Source organism: Ursus arctos, unplaced genomic scaffold (genome assembly GCF_023065955.2).
Source record: "Ursus arctos isolate Adak ecotype North America unplaced genomic scaffold, UrsArc2.0 scaffold_6, whole genome shotgun sequence".
NCBI lineage: Eukaryota > Metazoa > Chordata > Mammalia > Carnivora > Ursidae > Ursus > Ursus arctos.
Genome location: NW_026623078.1, coordinates 14,242,780 through 14,265,697, shown reverse-complemented (window position 1 = coordinate 14,265,697; position 22,918 = coordinate 14,242,780). Strand labels below are relative to the sequence as shown.

Genomic DNA, 22,918 nt, shown 5'->3' with positions numbered 1-22,918 from the left:
TCCTACTGATTGCCTCGCAAATTACACCATTTCTTTTTTCTTCTTGTGTAATGTTCCTGCTGCAGACCTCTATCAATTCCAAATTTTCACTAGCCTCTAACTCTTTTTTGATCAATTCTTCAGTGGCCTGCTCTCCTGCATTTACCTTTGTATGAAAGATATCAATGTCCTGGTTTTCTAATTCTTCAAAAGATTCCAATTCTGAAATGTTTCTTTCACTTGATGTCATGCTATTGGTTATTGAGCCTGGTTCTTCAGAAGTCTTTGAGTCTTCCTTATCAGAGGATGTAGATGCATTTTTACCCTGAAATTTCTTTAATGAACAATTTTTAAATTCAGCTACAGAACGACGGTCCTTATCAATTTCTGGTTCAGTTTCATTTATGGGAAAGACACAATGGCTTAAATTGCTGACATTTTGGTGTGACAACAATATATTAAAGCCATGTTTACACAAAGGGTCTGCCAAAATATTTTGGTCTTTCTGAACTTCATTGATCCTTTCTAATTCTTCAGCCAATTCCAAATTATCAGCACATGTGTTTTCTTTGGAATTGAAAAAGTCACTGGTATTGCAGACTTTCTTGGGAATGTAGGTCTCATCAACTGGGCAAGATGCCTCATAATTATGGTTTTCATCATGAGCACAAGCCTGATGGGGAAACAGAGCATCAGTAAGTGAACAGATCTCTCCTAGGAAACAAGCCTTATTCATGGAGGTCTGATCAATGGTACAGCCATCACTAGGGGAAAAAATGTCACTGAGGTTACAAGTCTCTTTTGGAAGACAGGTCTTATTCACAGTGCACATCTGACATGAAGAACAAGTCAACTCTGAAACACAGACTCCAGGGCCACAGTCCTCACTGGCAGAGTAGCCTCCATCTAAAAAGGAGATTTTCTGTGTTTTTTCATTTTCAATGCACTGAGGAACTCTCTGGATGTTGGGTGTGGAACAATTTGCAGAAAATCCTCTTGGAACCATGTCTTGTTCTTTCTCAGTGAGTCCAAATTGATTTGTGGTTGATTCCACTAAATTGGCAACAGCAGCCTTCAAATCATCAGCTTCCTCTGTGATGACAGTATGCTTTAGAACCTCCAATAATCCAATTATTTCTGAAGCTCTGTTGGTAGTCTTGTGAGCATCACCTTGGCAGAAGCTATCTATACTTCCCTTTAAGGTTAGCACCAAAAGCCAAGCTAGAAGGACATCAGTATATGACTTACATATTGAGGAAGGGAAGGGAACATCTGCAAGTGAACCTGGCATTTGAATAATTCCATTCTGAGTCTTATGAATACTAGGAACTAAAGCTTGCAGTTGGCGAAGCAACAAGACTAGTAAAAGGTCTTTTGGAGTATCTTCTTTCATAAGATCTACTTGAATAGCAGCCTCTACACTGTGCCTTTTTGTAGCTAGGTTTATTTCTTGGTAAACAAGGCTTACCTCTGGTCCTAATTTTTCAGCACATACTTGGATTTTAGTATGATCACTGATAGCTGACTGTGACAAAGCACAATTTTCATGCAAGGGAAGCAAGCAAGCATCATTCAGAGATTCAACCTGATTCTCACAGAGATCTTTGGAAAGTTCTTCACTGTTATCTTTGTCAAAAGATTTATCTACCTTTTTGCCTAGATTTTCTGTCGAACTGGTACTTAACTTAGTTATGCATTTATTACTTTCCCTAACAAAATTATTTCCTTTTCCAAAACTTGTGTGGGAATTAGCTCCTACAAAACCATTGTTGTTATAACTTACCACACTCCTTTCCTTTTTGTATAGTGGAGCCGATTTTCTACGTTGCAAAGCTGAATGCGGATTTATGCTCTGCAACCATCTCTGTATATAATTTTGAACTGAATGATGGCTAATATCCTCAAGAAAAACAGCTTTTTTCAAAGAAGCTAAGGAATTAGCCCTGGTTGTAACATGTTGTTTATTTACAATAGTACTTGATTTCAACTTACCCCCTTTTTGTCTTTTCTGGGTTTTTAAAGTTATGTGTGAATTATTAACATTTGAAACTGAACTTTTCTTGGTCATTCCTCTCAAATACCAAGATGCTATTTCTGCTTGAGCCTGTGGTCCACAAAAAGCACTGGGTTTTTGCTCAAGGAAGTTAAACACATGAAATAAATTGTGATCTTCAAAATTATTTTTGTAACACCTAAAGTCATTATGGGGAAATACTTCACTGTCTTGACCAATTTCTCTTTTTGTAGGTCCTCCTAAACTTACTTTGTTTAGTGGTCTGGACTTCCTTTTGGTTAAAAGTCCTTGAACCTTCTTAGGATTCTGAAGAGTATTTAATTTATTTACATGGAAATTCTTAGAATTCACAGGATTGAGATTACTTTCAGAACAACAATAATTTGATTCAATTACCATATCACTTACATGGAGGTCTTCCTCACAAAGTACTCCTCCTTTAAGGGAAGAGTCTGAATCCTCCAATATGATTTCCTGTGCAATTCTACCTCCTGTGTTTATTCTCTTACTAAGAAGTCCTTTGGTTGCAATCTTCCCATCCTGATACCTGGAATTTATCACTTGTTGCTGAGATTTCATCTTCTTTTTGCTGGCAACAGATGATGAAATCTGCTTTTCATTTGCTGGAAATTTTGTTAAACCACACTGAGCAAATTCATTAATTAGTCTGTCGATTCTTGTGGTGACAGTGGAAGACCCTACCAAAGCTGGGGTCTCAGAAATAGTTCTGTCTGCTCCAGAGGTGTTACTTAAAGAATCAGTTGTATCTGCTAAAATAGGCCTGAATCTATCACTGGTGTTACCACAAGGTCTCAAGTTTTTGATACTAGTTTTGTTGTCTGATGTTACACTATCAACTATACCTTCCTCCACAATTGAGTTTTCTGATATAGTCTGTGGCAAGCCATTATTATGAGACATCTCTAACATCTTCTGACTTGTAATTTCTACAACACCAGCACATATTGCACCTGACTTGAGCAGCCTGCTTTCCTTTTTTCCTTCTAAAGATGACTCCATCTGCTCATTGTTATCAATCTGAACAAGCACTGGTTTGTTAGATACTGATGACATTTTACTGCAAGAATGTGTGAACATACAGTACTCAGATTTGTTTTCCCCGTCTTCCCTCTCTTCACTGTAGATCATTTCCTCTTGAACTTCAGTTTCAGATACCAAGGTCACACTCCCTCTCACAGATTTCTTTTGTCTCACTCTCCTTGGTCCTGGTGTAGGGGGCCTATAAAAATGATGCTTTGCTTGATCCTTAGTCTTCTGGATGGTGTTTGTGTCCATAGCAGCATTCTGCCAACTAGCAGAAGCACAAGTTTCAGTCTCTTGATCTGTCATTTGAGTGTTTATGTCCTCTGCCAAACTGCCCTCTTGATTATTGTCTTTCTCCAGGGATGAGACATCTGCAGACAATGAGCATGCTGTAATTTTTAAGCCAGAAGACCGATCATTTGTTCTTCCTGGAAAACCACCTATCTCACTCTTTTCATTGTTATGAGAAAGACTAGCTCTACTGACAGTGGTCCATTTTATGGTTTCCTCCTCTTTGATCTTAAATCGAACTTTCATCTCAACTGTCATGGTACCATCTTGATTAAAAATAATTGATTTCTCAATATCATCTTCAGAAGGATATATCAATAAATTCTGAGAATCATTTTTTTCTAAGGCCAAGTAATTTTCAGAAGCAAAAGAATGGTCTGAGTAGCAATCACTATTATGTATTTTGTCAGAAGAAACAGAATAAATCTGGGACTTTGGGCTCGAAGGCACATGTGTCCTCACTTTCAAGATTTTAAGAGTAAAAGATGCCCCACATCAAAATGCAGAAGACAGAGAAGTTATAAAATATCCAACAGAAGAGGCAGCAAAGAAAGAAAAGAAAAATAATTAGTATAAAAATCATATTTTCTGAATTTCATAGTAACACATTATTAATATGTTTCTCACCTCTATATATTCATTGATTATTTGAATTCACTATAGTATCTGGTACATTTCTACAAGCCACTCTCAGAAAGAGAACCTATAATCCTACTTCAATAATGAGATTCACAGAATTTTAATTTTAGTGAGTTTAATTAGGCAATTTTAATAAGGAAAGTATGAAGTAGAAATTGCTAAGGATTCTAGCAAAAATAAAAAGATTTTTGTGGGATTTTGTTTTGTTGTTTTGTTTACCAGTACTGAAACTAGAGTCTAAGTGCTGCTTACTTATGCAAAGTGAGTAATGATTTATAATGATACTCATTTTCCTACCTGTGCATATCTAAGAGAGACATCTATAACATTATGAAAGCTAAAACATTTTTAGAATTTATTTAGAAGTCAACATTAATCAAGTAATAATTATTAATTTAGCATTCACTTTGTATAATTAGTACACTTGATTTAATATAGGGCACAAAAGAGAACAGAGCTAGACAACAGACCAACATATCTAGTTATATTTAAAAATATAACTGTGTGTCTCTAAAGAAAACTTTAGTACTCAAGCTTCTTAAACACAATCAAATTCTTATTAGTAGTTTGTATAGATTTACATATACTGGGCATCAATTAAATACCTTCAACATTTCAGAGTATAAGCCTCAAAATATTTTCTCTTATTCTTTGTATGCATTTACCAAAATTACAAATGAAAAGGCCTCACTTAAAATTTTTTTAGGTAAAATTTAACAAAGCCCTCAGATTCCCTAACACCATCAAAAACCGTATTCACAACCCATATCACACAAAATAATAAAATCAATTTAGTAAAATGAGCACAGTGAAACAGTACTACCATATGCTTAACAGATACTTGGTAGCTAATGCCTATGAAATAGAAACATTAATAGATATCTACGAGTATATCCATAATAGATGAGTTTTACCTGCTTTAGCAATAAGTAGAGGGATTAATACTACTTAAAGGGTTTATTATTCCACATCTAAATAAAAACCAAAATTTAAGTATAAGTGGCAATCAGCTCCTTAGCATAGAGCTAAAAAACTGTGCATAATGAATAATGAGATTAAAATATTGAGCACAATGAATAATATGATTAACCATGCCTGCATAGAGAATTTACAGCCCATCCTACACTCTTGGGCATCAACAAGCCCTCCTTCTCCCCTACCCAAAGGATTATGCTATATTGTGTAGCATTTCCTAAGGAATTATCAACCTAGATTATTATTAACCAGCGTGAACTGACTACATGAATTCTTATAATAAATTAAAAAATGGATCCAAGGGCTGTGATTTCTACTGGAATAACTTCAGAAAGTGGAGTTCATATGTACTTAGAGATTTTTTAAAGAAGTCACTCAACTAACCTGCTGAGCTCAGCTATGATGTTGCATAGTATTATTTGGAGAAAACTCTGTAACTACCCGATGTCACTTATACAAATTCCAAAGAATTCCTCTCCAAATCAAGAAATGCTGGTATTTTTATTTTTTATCTAGGTATTATATGCCCCCCACACACAAATAAAGGCTTACCTCATCAATTTAATCATTGATTGATTTGAAAAGAATCTAAAAAAAATCATACAATCTCTATGACTCTTTCCAACTATACATATAACCAATTCCAGTTTAGAATGTTTTTGACACCCTCACTTCTCTCATGTGACAAAGGAAATTGGCCATTTAAGCATAGATTGCTTTTTTTTCCTTTGATGTTGTGGCAAAAAAAAAAAAAAAAAAAAAACACAACTCAGGGCTAAAAATAAGAGCTACATATTTAAGTGACTTACTCTTTCTGCTTTCTGACCTAGCACTTCCCTTGGTGTATACATGATGAGAGATTCCTGGTAATCTTGCAGAAAGCAAGTACTTCTGGATGTCATAATTTCCTGCTTTAAATGGCTCCCTTCCTGCTGCCACCACAGCTCCAGAGCTGAGGATCACTGCCTGGAGACTGGGAACCTAGAAGAAACCAAAGATTTAAGGTCCTTACATGAGCAACATGAAGTTGTTGTTCTTTCCATATGGTAATTTTTTTAGGATTTTATTATTTTTTTAAATAATCTCTACATCCAACGTGGGGCTCCAAACTCACAACCCGGATATCAAGAGTCAGTTGGACTGAGCCAGCCAAGTGCCACCTTTCCATATATTAATTTTATAGTGAGTAGAATCAATTCAACAACCTTAAAGGCTTGAAAGGGATAATCACCAAGTGTTCATTAGGCACCAATAATGTATACAAAGTAACTAAATATCAAGGTGGGGGTGACAAAACCAACATCTTTATTCAACCTATATACTAACTGAAGAGAGATCAGTCTTCTACCATAACTAAAGAAATCTTTAAAAGGTATGCAGTTCTGCCTCTGCTTCCCCCACCAAAATATCCAGCTGTAGACAAACGTCTACCCTAAACCAGCTGAGAAAGGGCCTGGTGGACACGCTGACAGATGAGGGGAAGCTCTCCCCTGTTCTTCCACCCATCCTCCAGCAAGGATGGCAGAAAAAATGCTTTCTCTACCTAACAATATCATTCTTGGCCATGGTTTTTCAAGAAATATTATCGCGATTGCATTCTGTGCCAACACATTATACAACTCGGTGCTCATGGAAGGCAGAAAGGGGGAGGGAGTGTGAGATTTAAAAGAGCCCCTCATGGCAGTGCCTTCTTCAGATTCTGACCAGAGAAGAGTGGGGCCACCCACCCAGGTGAGCCAGCACCCTCCCATAAGGGTGGGAACACACACATACGTACATGAAACCTTCCTTTAGCTCTGGGGCCTCCATCCATGTCCCACACGACGTGAGCTCAGACATGAAAAACCCCGGGAACACTCACCTTCCTTCCATCCGTGGCGTACAGCTTGGTCACCGGGAACCGCATGACCTCTGTCAGGTGCTGCAGAAAGGCCTGGAAGCTCTGCGCGACCCTTCTGTTCATAATAACCACACGCCTAGTCTTCGGATCGCCATTTCTAAAGACCAAGAGCCTTCGCGGGGCGCGCAGCATGCCGGGAGCAGCTGCGGCAGCTGCGGCGGTTGCGGGGGAATGGTGCAAGTGCGCACTGATGGCCCGGCTGCTGTGCCAGGGTTGTGGGCGCCGGCGGGCCTTGTCAAGGTCCACTGGCTGCACCTTCCTGCGGTGGGAGCACAGGTACGACTGGCCGTCCTCTAGTTCCTCCAGACGTGTGATGCTGTGCCTTCCGCGAGGGGTGCTGATGTTCCTCACCCCAAAAGGTAAGGGCACCTTCCTTGACAAGTTATCCAGCAAAGCATCAAATGTCTTGAAGGAACGAGGATTGACCACCACCCTGACCCCGCCAAATTGCGGGTCTCCGCTCTTGTAGAAACTGATCTTTTTGGCCACAACAGGTTGCATGATGCTCAGGTGGCGAGGAGAAGGAACTTGACCTTCAGAAGAAGTCCGATGAAACATGGAAAAACTAGTGGAAGAAGTTTCGCTCATTTTGGCCGAGAACTAGAAGGAGAAAAAAATTATTCATCTCCAATAATGACAGCACTATAAAGAATACATGATAATGCAACTGCAGTCTAATTACAGTTCTAGATATCTAGGCTATTCCTAGCATTTCATTCATTCATTCATTCATTCATTCGCTATGCTTGCCTATTTTGAATGATAACTTTAAGGAGTTTACAATAAAAAGACATAAGTGACATAAAAAGACATAAGAGTTAAATAAGGATATTTATAATTCAAAGATAAAAACAATCTAAAGACACGAATAATGTCGTTAAATAAATTATATTGTATACACCCATGGACTGGGAAACTATGCAACCATTAAACATGACTTTATAAGTCTGTATTTATTGGCACAGAAAAATGATCATAATCTATTACTAAGTGAAAAGGCAGTTTATAAAATATGTATGCCTTGCCATTGCCAGTATATACATATTTATTCTACTAGTGGAAAAAAATCCAAAAGTAGGGGCGCCTGGGTGGCACAGCGGTTAAGCGTCTGCCTTTGGCTCAGGGCGTGATCCCGGCGTTATGGGATCGAGCCCCACATCAGGCTCCTCCGCTATGAGCCTGCTTCTTCCTCTCCCACTCCCCGTGCTTGTGTTCCCTCTCTCGCTGGCTGTCTCTATCCTGTCGAATAAATAAAAAAATAAAAATAAAAAAAATTTAAAAAATCCAAAAGTATATATAGCCCTAATGTTGATGGTAGTTATCACTGAGTGGCTAAACTATGGATAAATATTTGTTTCTTATACATTGCTAAATTTTGTGAATCTTGAAAATTAATAGGTATTTTTGAACAATTAAAAAATAACAAAAGAGACACACATCAAAAGCCATCTTATGAAAGAAATAAGAGAGTTTTGCAATTGATCCATTTGGTTCTGCATGTCCTGGCAGTTAAGGAAAAATGGGGAGACAGGAAGAGTTTATTGAGTCCAAATTGTTGGGTAGAACCAAATGAGTTCATCTGGAGGAAAATGTTTCCTGACATTAAATTCTAGAAGAAATGTATCATGTAAATTCTTAAACAGGGGCCATATTAAGATAATGTAAAATGTTTCCATTATATATTATAAAAAATCCAAGTAAATTATCTAATGCACCATTAATCCTACTTTGGGAAACACTGCTTTAAATATTTTGAATGAATGACAGCATTGCTGTGAACTACTAAAAATGGAGGTACTGCTCCCATTACTGGTTCTAAAATTAACCACTGGGAGGGAATTTAAGAGCCATTTTCAGCCAATCACTGAAGTTTTTCTCTTCTACTTTCTAAGTGAAGCCAGAGTCTGACTGACAAGTGAGCAGCTCATGGAAGGGTTTATCTGGTTCTGGGTTCACTTCTCATTTGTAGCATACTGTGACTACTTTCTCCTATTTTAAGTCAATGTAATTATTATTGTCTTTTAACAGAGTAAGAATGCCCTACAGCCTTGAAGACAAATTGAGCAAACTAAATAAAAGTGATCAGTATGATCATGAAAAAGGCATGTTTATCATTATAAAACAGCTATAAATTTGGCCCAAATCACCGACCCAAATGTTTGCAAACTGTTGTCTAAGATTCTTTGTATATCTCCAATATGATTTGCAAATTTTTTATGTGTAATTTAGGAAAATACATTCAGAGATCAGCCTAGAAGTTAGATATGTCTCCCCTACTCTCCACCCCAAACAGTTTAATTATAGTACTTAAGACAATAAAGGCGCTGTAGCAGGTTTGTGCTTCAGAAGCTGGGGAATCCACCTTTGCAATGGAGTCAGCAAAACTGCACCTCTTCTTATCCTCAGCTGATGAACTAAACTATGGTCTGACCTTGAGCATGCTGCTTAATCTCTATGCCCTCACTAACTATAAGAGGGATGAATCTTTTCAGTATTTAATAAAAACTTCAGAATTCTTTGCCTCCAAGTACTTTTTAGGTTAGTTTACTTACATACTTATTTTAAAATAGTTTCTATTAATAGTGTTTGAAACACATTTTCACCTAATTTTGGAAAATTATTTATATGTAAATGCATAGTGAAGCTTTTTTTTTTAATACTTTGTTTGTTTGAAAGAGAGAGCATGAGCAGGGACGAGGACAGAGGCAGAGGGAGAAGCAGACTCCCTGCTGAGCAGGGAGCCCAATGTTGGGCTCGATCCCAGAACCCTGGGATCATGACCTGAGCCGAAGGCAGTTACTAAACTGACTGAGCCACCCAGGCACCCAAAAGCAAGGCTTTTAATTACAGTAGTCTTCTGCCTGGATCTCACTGTTTGGAGAGCCATTGACCTGGTGATCAAGTTAAGACACAGTTATGTAAGCTAATAGCTTAAGTGGTTTGTCTTGGGATAGCTTTTTTCCCCCCTCAAATAAAAGAATGGACACTTTGTGCTGGGACCAGGAAGGAAAACATAGAAAATAAGGACAATTGGAGGGAAGAGGTGGCCCCCACTGTGCTATCCTACTGCTGCCCAACCTTGAACTGAAGGTACCATGTCCTAGGAAGATGCCATATGCCCAGCGGTGGAGGAGCATTTATAAAGAACCTATAGGATGGTTGCCAGGCTCCTTGAGGAGGAGGCTGTAGCAAGAACTAAACAATATAAGTTCATATGGTCTTCACTACAGGTAGAAGGATCTCTGGGAATGCCTAGACATCATTGGGGAAAGTTTTAGAGTGTCAGTATTTTGTATCCATACAAGTGAGGTTTAAGAGTCTGTGGTAAGATGGGCATTTTGTATGTAATACAGAACATGATGAAGATTCAGTATTATCATCGAATAAAAGGATCTATGTGCATATAGTACACAATATCATTATTGGGAAAGAAAGTGCAAGCCAGATTCCTTCCAGAAGAAGTGTTTCAACCTTTGTCTTGGTATAATCATATGTATCTCCTACAATTCCCATGGAAAATTCACCAAGAAATTCAGTAGCACCGTTAAGGAAGAATGGGGGTGTCATGAGAATATCAAGGAGGGATCTATAGCCCAGCCTGAGGGATTGGCACTGAAGGTGGGAAGAAATGGCAGCTTCCACAGGAAAGCCTGTGTGAAGCTGAGATGCCAGAGTTAGAATGGTAAAGATGCCCTCCAGGAAGAAGGCAGGGATTCGTGCAGCTTCTGCCAAAGACATGAGCAAGACCAGAGACATGGTCAGTGTGTCTGGACAGTAGAGTGTCCCTTTTTGTGAAACAGAGCTACCAGCCGTCCACAACTTTTAGTTAACTTGTCTTACTTGTGCACTCTTCTTAATCAGCTTTAAAAACTGATCAGAATGTGGATAGAAATTTTTAAATGTCTCTTTCCATACTTTTTAAATAATAAGGTTTATTCCATGCCCTCTGAAGTTGGATATGGCAGTAATATTCTTGGTGGGGGGATATCTAGGGAACAAAGTAGACTGAAATGGTCTAATTCTTCTCCCAGCAGGTTAGGCTGAAGGAGCAGTAGGGGTGCAAAGAAGTAACAAAAGGAAACAAGATTCCTAAGGCCCTCCACTTTTCTCACTGCTGACTTTCCTAGAAATAGCAAAGGACCTGGTTAACAAAATCTCTTCCCCACAGCCCACGTTATAGTGAAATCTACTTCCAGTGACTTGTGACTTGACAGCATGCTGCCAATATCTTCCCCTCTTCTCTGCGTTCTCTTCATTGGCAAAAGTCAGACCGTGGAACTGTCATGAATACTTGTATTGCTTTTTAAGATTAAGCAGATATTTTTAACACCTTTTGGTTCACTAGGTTTACCCATAACTGTGCTTATCTCTGCCATCATTGTTTTCAATACCTGTACTGCTCAGAGCTAAACACCTGCTCTACCAAGAGGGCTGTACCTTCTTACCACCATTCACTTGATGAAACACATTGCAGAATAACAAGATACACGTGTGTCATTTCACTAATTATATTTTAAATTTAATTTTCTACTGCACACTAGGAATTCAGGCAATTCAGAAAGAATGAAGTAGACTTCTACCTCACTGGTATATTCATAAGGTTAGCCCTGTGGCAATTCAGAGAAATCTCTGACATTACAAGAAAAATTCATTCATTTCACAGTTTATCATAACTCTCTGTGGTGGGATTGAGGGTGGGAGTTCAAAAAGGAAATAACACCAATTCTCCCCTAAGGTGGTCACAGCATTGTTGAATTAAAAGCAGCTTCCTTTTTTAATGGATCGCTCAAATTCCTCTAATGCATAAGTAAATGGTGCTCTTGTAATCAGAAGAAAAAAAAACAAAAAGCCTTTACCCCTGTTTGAATACGCTAGAATTTCCTGATATCCTGACACTGAAGTTCCCTCCTACTTCAATATCAGCAAATTGTGGAGGTTTCTAGCATATTTGGATAAAAGATAATAATTATTAGCAATATTTATTCCTTTTTCTAATGGTTAAAGATAGAATAGAACTATGTAATCTAGATATAAAATGGAAAATAAAATACAACTAGCTAAACACAGATTGTTTTCAAAATAGAGATTTCAAATAGTTTTATACTTACCAGAACTTGAAACTTCCCTTTTAAAGAAAAAGATGTTTTAAGTCATTTATATAATTCACACAATGTTGCTGGATATGTAACCTGCTCATTTTGTGCAAAGAAACTAATGTCTTTGGATTTATTCTTAGCGTATCTACCCAGGGATTGAGTACAGCCAATTAATTTAATCCAAGGTGATGCTAATCACCAGACAGAATTCACCTTAAGGGGACCAGAGCCAGAAACAAACCAGTTCCTTGCACGCTCCACAGTTGTGAAGTCTTCCTAATTAGAGTTTTTCTTGCCTTGTCTTGCTTACCCAGTATCTTTCTCAGGAGAAGATCACCAATTCATGAGCTTTTCTCTCTCAGACAGCCTTAAATTCTCATTTATTTATGTTAAAGAAAAAAGGTTGTTATGCTGCTAAAAATGAAACAGTTTGACATTTTATCATTCTTTGATAAGTAATTCTGAGTCAGTATTTGCTCATGGTAGTCATTTAAGCACTCCCGTTTATTACTGCATCAATGTAGTTCTAATGAAAATGGCTGTAAATGTGAACGATTTGGCTGCTCAGCATAACACAAGACAAATAAGAGAGGCACCAGGCGACAAAGTGATTTTTATGCTTCTGCATACGCAGCACTCTTTCGCTTTGCTTAATCATGATGAGATTTGAGCATGTTTCAGGACTTTGTCACACATGAGGTCCCCAGATGACACCTGCTGCCTCTAATGGCTACCTGTAGTCTAATCTGATTTGAAAATACCTCACCTAATCAGATTTCTTACCAGGCTTCCTCCCTCAGCTCTGAACCACAAAAACAAGGTAAGGGGTCCTCCAGGAAAAAAGGATCATATTCAAACATGTGCTCTCAAATGTTGTCTCCAAACAGATCACAAAAAGAAAAAGACTATGAAATGGCACACTGTGCCTGGTAAATACTGACTTCCTAACTTGTCACCTATTAAAAAATTTTAAAAAATAAATAAGGGAGGGAGGGGAGAGAAGAGAGACAGTCACTGAATAATGAAAGGAAAGATGGAGGGAGGGAGGAGTAGATAAGAGAAACAGTAGTGTTTAACTTTGATACAAACCTCATTTATAATCATCACTGTTCACACAAAGACATGGCTATTGACTCAATAAAGAAGCTTATGTTTACAGGGTACCAATTGGCATGAATGGCAGCATTCGTAGCTCCAAATCAAAGTGCACATTTAAAAAGTTTGGAATCCATTATAACCTGCCCTTAAATAGTTACAGACTAATGAGGCATTTCTGTTGACTTTATTTTGAATCCTATAATCTGTGTCTGATAAAGAACTCACATCCTTTGGTTCTTTTGCAACAGTGAAGGAATGCCAACTAAAGGAAGTCTTTGGGCATTTTTAGGAAAAGTAAAATTTCATGCATCAGCACAAAGGAGCTCTCCTTTTCTAAGCAACTCCTGTAACACATGCTGCACTCCCACAACTCCAGTTGGGTAGAGAGACTGAGCGCACCTGTTGCCCCAAGCATCACTTGTCGCTAGCACATGCCATTGTGGGAAGTCCACACCACCGTTTCTCAAGCTTGAATTTGCACACAAATCCCCTGGAGATCTTGCTGAACTGTAGTGGCTGACTAAGTAGGTGTGGGGTGGGGCCTGATAGCCTGAATTTCTAATCCCCTATGCTGATGCTGCTGACATTAGATCACACTTTGATTATATTGAGTCTAAGAAATACCAGAAGCCTCTATGACACAGCTCATTTTAAGGTTCTTCCCTGCTAATGGCTTTGATAGCCATGACCTCTGAGGTGACCCGTCTGACATGTCTAAATTCTGTGAAATTCTATGTGGTCACTATTGACAGAGTAGCCAGATCATGGGGAGTCCAGTGCACAATGGTTAAGCATACATGCTTTGAAATCGGTCAGACTTCAGTTCACATCCTATCTGTTTTTTCCACTTAGATGGGTGGCCTCAGGCCATTTACTTAGTTTTTCTGTGCCTATTTCCCTGGCTATAAAATTTGAGGAAATACCTACTTATAGGGTCATTGTGAGGATTAAATAGAATAATACATATTACATGTTTGGCAGAGTGCCTGAATGTCCTAATAATTAATGGAACTTATTATTTTTTTCTACGTTAATCTTTCCAAACACTCCCATGGTCCTTGCAGCCTTTGGTAGAATATCCCCACACCTACCCTGCCACACCATTTATGATCGGACACCAGCTCACCTTTCTAATTTCATCTCAACCATGTGTCTTACTCTAGTTTAAATTACTTGATACTTCTTAAATGTGGCTCCAAACTTTTGCACATATTGTTCCTTTTACTTGGAATGCCTTCTCCTAGCCCAAACTCCCTGCCCTCCAATCACCATCCACCTTTCATCTCTTCCTCCAATTCTCAGTTCATCCTCAGAAACCTTTCTTGAACCCTTGCCTTCCCACTACATAGATATTCCCTGGTGGAATAGATACCTTCCACTGTAATCTCTTATCTGTAAAACTATATGCTCTTACACATTTCATACTGCATTACAACTGGTAGCTTCTTAGTCAGTAGGCTCATTAAGCACCAGAAGTGCTACTTATTTATCACCTCAGAATTTCCGGAAACAGCTCAGTACCTTCTGTACAGTAGACAATCAATAAATATTGACTAAAAGAATGATCCTCTGCTTGTGTTTAGTACAGTATGTTATAGAGGTATATATACCTGAAGAAACCTGCCTTAACTGCTAGAATTTACCTCTTCAGGCAGACCCAAAGAACCCAGGGCAGATATCAGACTTTATCAGGATGCACAATCATTTTGTGCAGTTACCATGGAACAAACTTGTTGTCATTTCCATCCAACCCATATAGAACATCCATTTCTGATGAAATTAAATTACTGGATGTTGAACCTGAGTGGTCTCTGTCTTGGAGACCATTCCTCACATTACACATATCCTGGACTTTGAAATTGGGATCTTAGTCCATTCAAGCTGCTGTAACAGGATACCATAAACTGGGTGGCTTAAACAACAGACACTGATTTCTCACAGTTCTGGAAACGAGGAAATTCAAGGTCAAAGTGCCAGCCAATTTGGTTGCTGGTGAAGGCATTCTTCCTGGTGTACAGATAGCCAGCTTCTTACTATGTCCTCACATGGTGAGGTGAGGAGCGAGACAGTGCAAGAGTCTGCATGCTTAGCTGAGTGACAGAACTTTCATGTCTTGTCTTAAAAGGGCACTAATCCCATTAAGAGGGCTCCACCCTCATTACCTGATTACTTCCCAAGAGACCCATCTCCAAATAGCATTACACTGTGGGGCTAGGGCTACAAGATAACAAATTTGGGGGATACATAATTCAGTCCATAGCAGCACTGCCCTATAGACTTGGGGTTTTTCACACAACCTTGAATGAATAAATTCATCTGTTCATTCATTCTACAGATATTGAATGCACACATTGTGCACCAGGCACACACACAAGTGAATGCAACAGAAAATATCTTTGTGTTCATGGAGCTTACATTACCCAGCAGAGACAAACTATGAACAAACAAGTCTTCCAACATGTTACACAATGATAGGTGCTATGAAGAAAAATGAAGCAAAGCAGGATGAGTGGTGCTGGAGGTGAGGGAAGGCCTCCTTGAGAAGGTTATGTGTGAGCAGATACCTCAAAGTGGTGAGGGAGGAGGTATTTAGGTATCTGAGAGAAGAGTGTTCCTAGAGAGAAAGTAAGTGCAAAGGTCCTAAGTCAAGAGTAGAGTGTGTGGGAGGTATGTGAAGTGATAGGAAGGCCAGGGTGGCTAGAGCAGTAGGACATCAAGTTATATAAGGCCCTGTGCCTTTTGGTAAAGACTTTGACTTTAACATGTCTCCTTTGACATGAGAACCCAAAGGATGCTTTTGAGAAGAGGAATAATTTCAAAGATTACTGTGAAGTATTACTTTGATTATTACTTTGGATATTGTGTTAAAAACTGAAGTTAAGGGGCACCTGGGTGACTCAGTCAGTTAAGCTTCTGCCTTTGACTCAGGTCATGATTCCAGCATCCTGGGATCAGCCCTGCTTTGGGCTCCCTGCTCAGTGAGGAGTCTGCTTTTCCCTCTCCCTTTGCCCCTTCTCCCCACTCATGCTCTCTCGCTCTCTTGTGCTTGCTCTCAAATAAATAAAATCTTTAAAAAAAAAAACTGAAGCTAAACATAGCTATAGGTGAGAGGGAAGATGGTGGGGTTGAAAGTGCTAGGACTTTGAACACCTGGACAGCACTTATACTGGCAGAAACTGTCTGAAGCATCTATTTTGGAACTCTGGAGTCTATTTGAATGCTTGCAGCTTCCAGGGGAGGGTTTGGCTGGTAAAATTGTAGGTAATTTTGGTCTATTTCAGCCATTAGCATGGTAGTGACTACCCATCTCTTGTCCTCCAGCCCTGTGTGGCAGACAACTATGGAAACAAGAGCCTGCATTCCTGGAACAACTTATGAGAGCCAGGGTGGGCAATAATGACCTTGTCCTCCAAATACTGCAGTTCTGTGTTCTAATTGCTGATTACTGCTTTTGGTGATGGACGTGCATACAGAGGTGGGTGCCCATTGTTGCAACCCCCACTGGCTAAAGTGGCTAACAGGATTTAAAGGATTTTTTAAAAACCTGCAATTTTTCCCCTTTTTTTCTAACCTTTTCCCGTTTTTGGGAGCAGGCATATTCAGAAGTAACTGTGTATGGGAAGATTTAGAAAATCACCTTGTTGGGGCGCCTGAGTGGCACAGTGGTTAAGTGTCTGCCTTCGGCTCAGGGCATGATTCCGGCATTATGGGATCGAGCCCCACATCAGGCTCCTCCGCTATGAGCCTGCTTCTTCCTCTCCCACTCCCCCTGCTTGTGTTCCCTCTCTTGCTGGCTGTCTCTATCTCTGTCAAATAAATAAATACAATCTTTAAAAAAAAAAAAAGAAAAGAAAAGAAAATCACCTTGCATGCCCTGGGAAAAACACAGGCTCAGAAAAGACCTGAAAACACCTTAAGCTTTCAACCAAGGCTGTTCTTTGGCAAAGAGACACTGTACAACAATTTAAAAGAAAACCTACAAACCCTGGAGGAAGGGGAGAATTTGATTTCCAGAGTTATCACAATATAGTACTCATATGTCCATGTTTCAACAATTTAAAAAAAAGGCATACAAACAAACAGGAAAGTATAACCCATTTAAAGGAACAAAATAAATCAACAGAAATTATCCCTGAGGAAGTCCAGATACTAAACAAAGACTTTAAAACAACTGTCTTAAAGATGCTTAAAAAGCTAAAGAAAGACATTAACAAAGAGAGGAAATTGATACATGAACAAAATGAGAATATCAATAAAAAGAAATATAAAAAGGAACTAAAAAATTCTGGAACTGAAAAACACAAGAGCTGACATGAAAGATTCACTGGAGTGGTTCAAAAACAGATTTGGGCAGGCAAAAGAAAGAACCAGAAGATCTTAAAGACAAGAGGAACAGAAAGAAAATAAATTAAGGAAAAGTAAACTGAACCTAAGGGACCTGTAGCACAGCAAGCAGATGAATATATGCATTGGGGAGTCCCAGAAGGAGAAAAGAGAGAGAAAGAAACAGAGAAATTATTTGAATAAATAATGACTGAAAACTTCCCAAAAAATTTTTTAAGATTTTATTTATTTAAGAGAGAGACCACAAGTGTGCCAGCGGGGCGTGCAGGGGTGGGGTACACATGAGCAAGGCATGTGTGCACCAGGGGGAGGGGTCAAAGGTGAGGGAGAGGGACAAGCAGACTCTACACTGAGCATAAAATCCCACGCAGGGCTCGATCTCAGGACCTGGAAATCAAGAGTTGGCCACGCAACCAACTGAGCCACCCAGGAGCCCCCAAAAAACTTTGCAAATTGGATGAGAGACAAAAATTAACAAATTAAAGAAACTCAGCTCCATGTAAGATAAGAGACCCACACCAAGAGACATTATAATCAAAGTGTCAAAAGCCAAAACAAAGAATCATAAAAGCAACAAAAGAGAAGCAATTTTCACATATAAGGGATCCTCAATAAGATTATCAACTGATTGCTCAACCCTAGAGGCCAAAAGGCAGGGGGTGATCTAGTCAAAGTTCTGAAAGAAAAAAAGTCAACCAAGACTTCTATATCCAGCAAAACCACCCTTCAAAAATTAGATATTAGGACATTCCCACATAAACAAAAATTCAGGGAGTTAATTATCACTATATCTGCCCTGTAAGAAATGCTAAAAGGAGTCCTTCCAGTTGAAATGAAAGGACACTAAACAGTAACTCAAATCCCTGTGAAGAAATAAAGATCTCCAGGAAAGGTAAATGGGCAATTTATAAAAGCTAGTATATTGTAATATTGATTTGTAACTCCACTCTTTATTTTCTTATTATTTATTTTATTAAAATAAAAATGCATAAAAATAATTGTTAAGAAACATATCTGCACTCAAAATGTATAAAGAACTAATTTGTGATGTCAGTAACAGAGAGGAAAACAAAACTGTATAGAAGCAGAGATTTTGTGTGCTATTAAGTTGGTACAAATTAGATAGTTAAGTTAAATTATTAAAAAGAAATAAAGGTAGGGCCATTAGGAGAGTGATTAATAATCCAAACAAGAGGTGAGTGTGGCTCAGGCCAGAAGGGTTGCTGTGCAGGTGGGGGGCATGGTGAGATACTGGACATCTCTGCTGTAGCACTGACAGCGTTTGCTGCTGGATGAGATGTGGATTTTTACAAGTCAGCTGTGAGGGATGAGAGCAAAAGAATTATCAAGGATGACTAAGATTTTTATCCATCGTAATAGGAAGAATGAAATTATTGATTAGAGAACACCTCAGAAGTAGCAGTCTGGAGGGTGGGAGATGGTGGTGAATATCATCTCAAAAAGCATATTAGACATCCAAGTAGAATTATCAAGTTGACAATCAGATATATGTATACTAGAAGTTCAAGCTGAAGGAAAAATTTGGGAGTAACTGATGTTCTGATGGTATTTGGATGAGTCTAGAGGAGAAACTCTAAGAAGTGAGTATAAACAGAGAAGAGAATGGTCCAAGGTAAGAGGTTAGGGCACTCCAAAGTATAACAGACACAGAGATGGGGAAGAACCCACAAAGGAGTTGGGGGGGAAAGGTGCATCAACTGAGTGGTGTCCTAGAAGCCAATGGAAGCTAGTGTTTCAAAAAAGGAGGTAGCAAGGAGCTGTATCAAGTGGTACTGCCTATAGGTCAATTCAGAGGACTACTGAGAATTAGGCACAGGCTTTAGCAGTGTGGAGTTTATCAGTAACCTTGACAAAAGCTGTTTTGGTGGAACAGAGTGGGTAAAAGCCTCACTAGAATAGGAGAAAAAGAAAACTGGAAGGAGAGGGATTTGAGCCAGAGTGTGGAGGGTTTTTTTGGTGTGTTGTTTTTTTTTTGTTGTTGTTGTTGTTGTTTTGCTAATTTTGGTTTGATTTTCCTATTCAATATCAGATATAGTACAGGATGTGTGTGTACATTCTGGTAAGAATGATCCAGTCAAAAGGGAAAGTTTGATGCAGAAGGTAAGAGGGAAGAATTGCTGGAGTAGTGTCCTTGGGGGGATAACAGGGATATGGAAGTCAGACCTTAGCAGGGCTTGCAAGGAAGATCTTCCCTAGTAACAGGAAGGGATGCAGAGAGGCAGGTGGATGTAAAACTTCTTTCTGAGGACTTTTCTGATATCAGCAACCTTCAGTAAGAGGCTACCCATTGAGGGTGCAAGTGAGGAGAAAATGCTATAATCTAAGAAGAGAGAATGTGTGGAATAGTCACCCAATGGAGTGGAAGAGTGACTGAACAAGGTGTAGTAAACTTGCAGGCTGAATTGAGTTTTGTGGGTCACAAATGTAAAATGATGCCAAGCAGCAGGATAGAGGCTGGTACACACTGTACAGCACTAACCTGCTGTTATCTTATAGGATGGGACCATTTCTTGGTCTGTACCCTTGATTTTTCCTGACATATATCCATCACAGTTTACTGCCAGTACCCAGGCTGAACCTGGGCATTCCTGGCCCCAACTACAGAGCTTTTCCCATGCCTTGGCAGACCTGTCTGTAACCTAGAGTCCTTCAGAACCAAGCAAAAGAGCCTAATCTGTGCTGGATCCTACAATGTGATGATAGATAAGACAGGCCCAGCTTCTGTCCTCATGGTGCTCACTGCCTAACAGGGAGACAAACTCAGCCCAAATACACTTTACTAACCAAAACATTGTAGTACGGAATGCTTCTTGGAAGGGAGAGATAGCTAGCAAAGATTTCCATATACACAGATATAGTATAGGAAGGGAGCTAAGATGTCAGCATAGTAGGAAGACCCTAGACTCATGTCATCCCTTGAACACAACTAGATAACTATCAAATCATTCTAAATACCCCAGAAATCAACCTGAAGACTGACAAACTCCACAACTAAGTGGAAAGAAGAGGCCACATCGAAGAAGGCAGGAAGTGTGGAGATGTGGTTTGGGGGAGAAACAGATTATGGGTGCTGTAGAGGGGAGGGAGCCCTGGTCACAGAGAAAGAGGAAAGAGAGTAGAATGCACAGGGGATTGCTCAAGGAGAATATTTCCCCAAAACCATGGGCTGGGAAAACCGGAGGAGCTGATTTTCATTGCAAAGCTGGGGAGCTTGAAGACTGGAGTTGTAGGAGTAGGCTGGCTTGGCTGGAATAGAGCCCTAAGGGCACTGTCCTGCTCCTGGAGAGAAGGCAGGCAAACAACCCCGGAAGGGGTGGTGAGCAGACAGCATGGAAACAAGGATCTGGAGAACACCTAGAGCACACAGAGAGGAAATTATACCCTCTTCTTGGGGCAGATGCCTCTCCAGGGACAAAGGAGTCAGCAGGAGCCATTTCCCTCCCCTGACTCAGCATAAACACACAGCCACCTGTGGAAAGCAGCTCAACCCTGAAACTGGTTGCCTAGCCTGCTTACGCCAAGTCCCACACCGCTGTGTTCTCATTTGACTGCCCTTCCCTTCTCTGTCAAATTTCCTTCAATCCCAGCACAGCGAGACCCTCCCCCAGAAGACCAGCACAGGCCCCTGCCCATTCCACATCCCTAAAGCCTGGAGTTTTAAAAGTCAGACTTGGCTGGGATAGAGCCCAATGTGCACTGCATCGCTCCTGGAGATAGAGCAAGCAAACAACCCAGAGGCAGAGAGTGTGAAAACAGCAATCTGAAATATGCCTGGGACACACAGCCGGGAGATTATTTGCTCTTCTCAGAGTGCTTGCCTGAGAGGCAGTGTGCATGGAGGTGCCTCTCCAGGAACAAAAGTTGGCTGGTGCCATTTTCCTACTCTGCCCCTCAGCATGAACACAGCGCCACCTGTGGGAGGTAAGCAGCACAGCACTGGCACTGGCCACCTCCCACAGCCCTGCACTCTGGTGGTGCTGCCCTTCTTGGTAAAGCTTGCCTCAGTCCCAGGGCAGCAGGCCCCTTTCCCAGAAGACCAGCAGAAACCCCTCCTCACACCGAGTCTTCCCACCAGAGAGTTCTACAGGGCTTCAGTTCTAGTGGAAGTAGTATCAGATCTCCTTTAACAAGCAGACATACCCAGTTAAAACTTACCACATACTGACCAAGGACCAAACACTGCCCACTGCAGGCAAGGAGAGCCTCTGCAGATGAGTGGCCTGAAGGCTAGAGCAGCCAAAACAGCAGCAGAGTGCATGCAGCACACTCTGGAGACACTCCCTGAAACACCAGGCCCTGGCCAACATATGATCTCTTCTTCATAAAGGCATTACTCTCAGAAGCAGGAAACATAACTGGCTTTTCTAACACAGAGAAGAAGGTAGAGACTTAGACAAAATGCCAAGACAGAGGAATTCATCCCAAATGAAAGAACAAGATAAGGTCACCGCCAGAGATCTAAGTGAAACCGATATAAGTAACATGCCTGATGAAGAATTTAAAGCAACAATCATAAATATACTTCCTGGGCTTGACAAAAGAATGGAAGACTTCAGGGAGACCCTTACCATAGAGGTAAAAGAGTTAAAAAACAGGGGCACCTGGGTGGCTCAGTCATTAAGCGTCTGCTTTCGGCTCAGGGCCTGGTCCCAGGGTCTTGGGAACAAGCCCCGCATCGGGCTCCCTGCTCTGCTGGGAGCCTGCTTCTTCCTCTCTCACTCCCCCTGCTTGTGTTTCCTCTCTCGCTGGCTGTCTCTCTCTCCATCAAATAAATAAATAAAAACTTTAAAAAAAAGTTAAAAAACAGAAGTTTTAGGGGCGCCTGGGTGGCACAGCGGTTAAGCGTCTGCCTTCAGCTCAGGGCGTGATCCCGGTATTCTGGGATCGAGCCCCACATCAGGCTCTTCCACTGTGAACCTGCTTCTTCCTCTCCCACTCCCTCTGCTTGTGTTCCCTCTCTCGCTGGCTGCCTCTATCACTGTCGAATAAATAAATAAAATCTTTAAAAAAAAAAAACAGAAGTTTCAGTAAACACAGATTATTGTCATGATATCTGCGACTAATATAGTAACGATATTTAAGACTTTCTAATTTTCACTAAATTTCCCCCTATTATTTTTTATCATTTTTTAATAGGATTTACCTGTTCTGGACATTTCCTATAATTGAAATCATATAATATGTGGTCTTTTGTGATATGTGTCTCCTATAGCATAGTTTAGCATAGTTTCTAAGGTTTATCCATGTTGTAGCATGTATCAGTATTTAATTCCCTGTTATTGCCAAATATTAATTCATTTTATGGATTTTTAAAATTTGTTTTATTTTACTTATGCATTCACCAGTTGAAGGGCATTTGGGTTGTTTCCAGTCTTGGGTTCCTGTGGATAATACTTCTATGAACATTTATTTGTACATTTTTGGTGATACTCTTTCTTTTTAAGAGAAAAAAAATTATACATATCCACAATTTGAATATACTTTTGGTTTTCTTTCAACTTACCTTGATTTCTTATG

At 39.9% G+C, this 22,918-nt stretch overlaps 1 protein-coding gene across 1 annotated transcript in view; it reads right to left on the bottom strand.

Annotated features, from left to right (window-relative positions):
- Window positions 1-22,918, bottom strand: part of RP1 (RP1 axonemal microtubule associated) — a 345,533-nt gene that overhangs the window by 288,570 nt on the left and 34,045 nt on the right. Inside the window, exons 2-3 of the mRNA XM_044390380.3 lie at window positions 6,804-7,442; window positions 5,752-5,923 (exon numbers count right to left, since the gene is read on the bottom strand). Coding sequence (XP_044246315.3) covers window positions 5,752-5,923; window positions 6,804-7,442 — 811 coding nt within the window. The remainder of the gene's footprint in view (window positions 1-5,751; window positions 5,924-6,803; window positions 7,443-22,918) is intronic.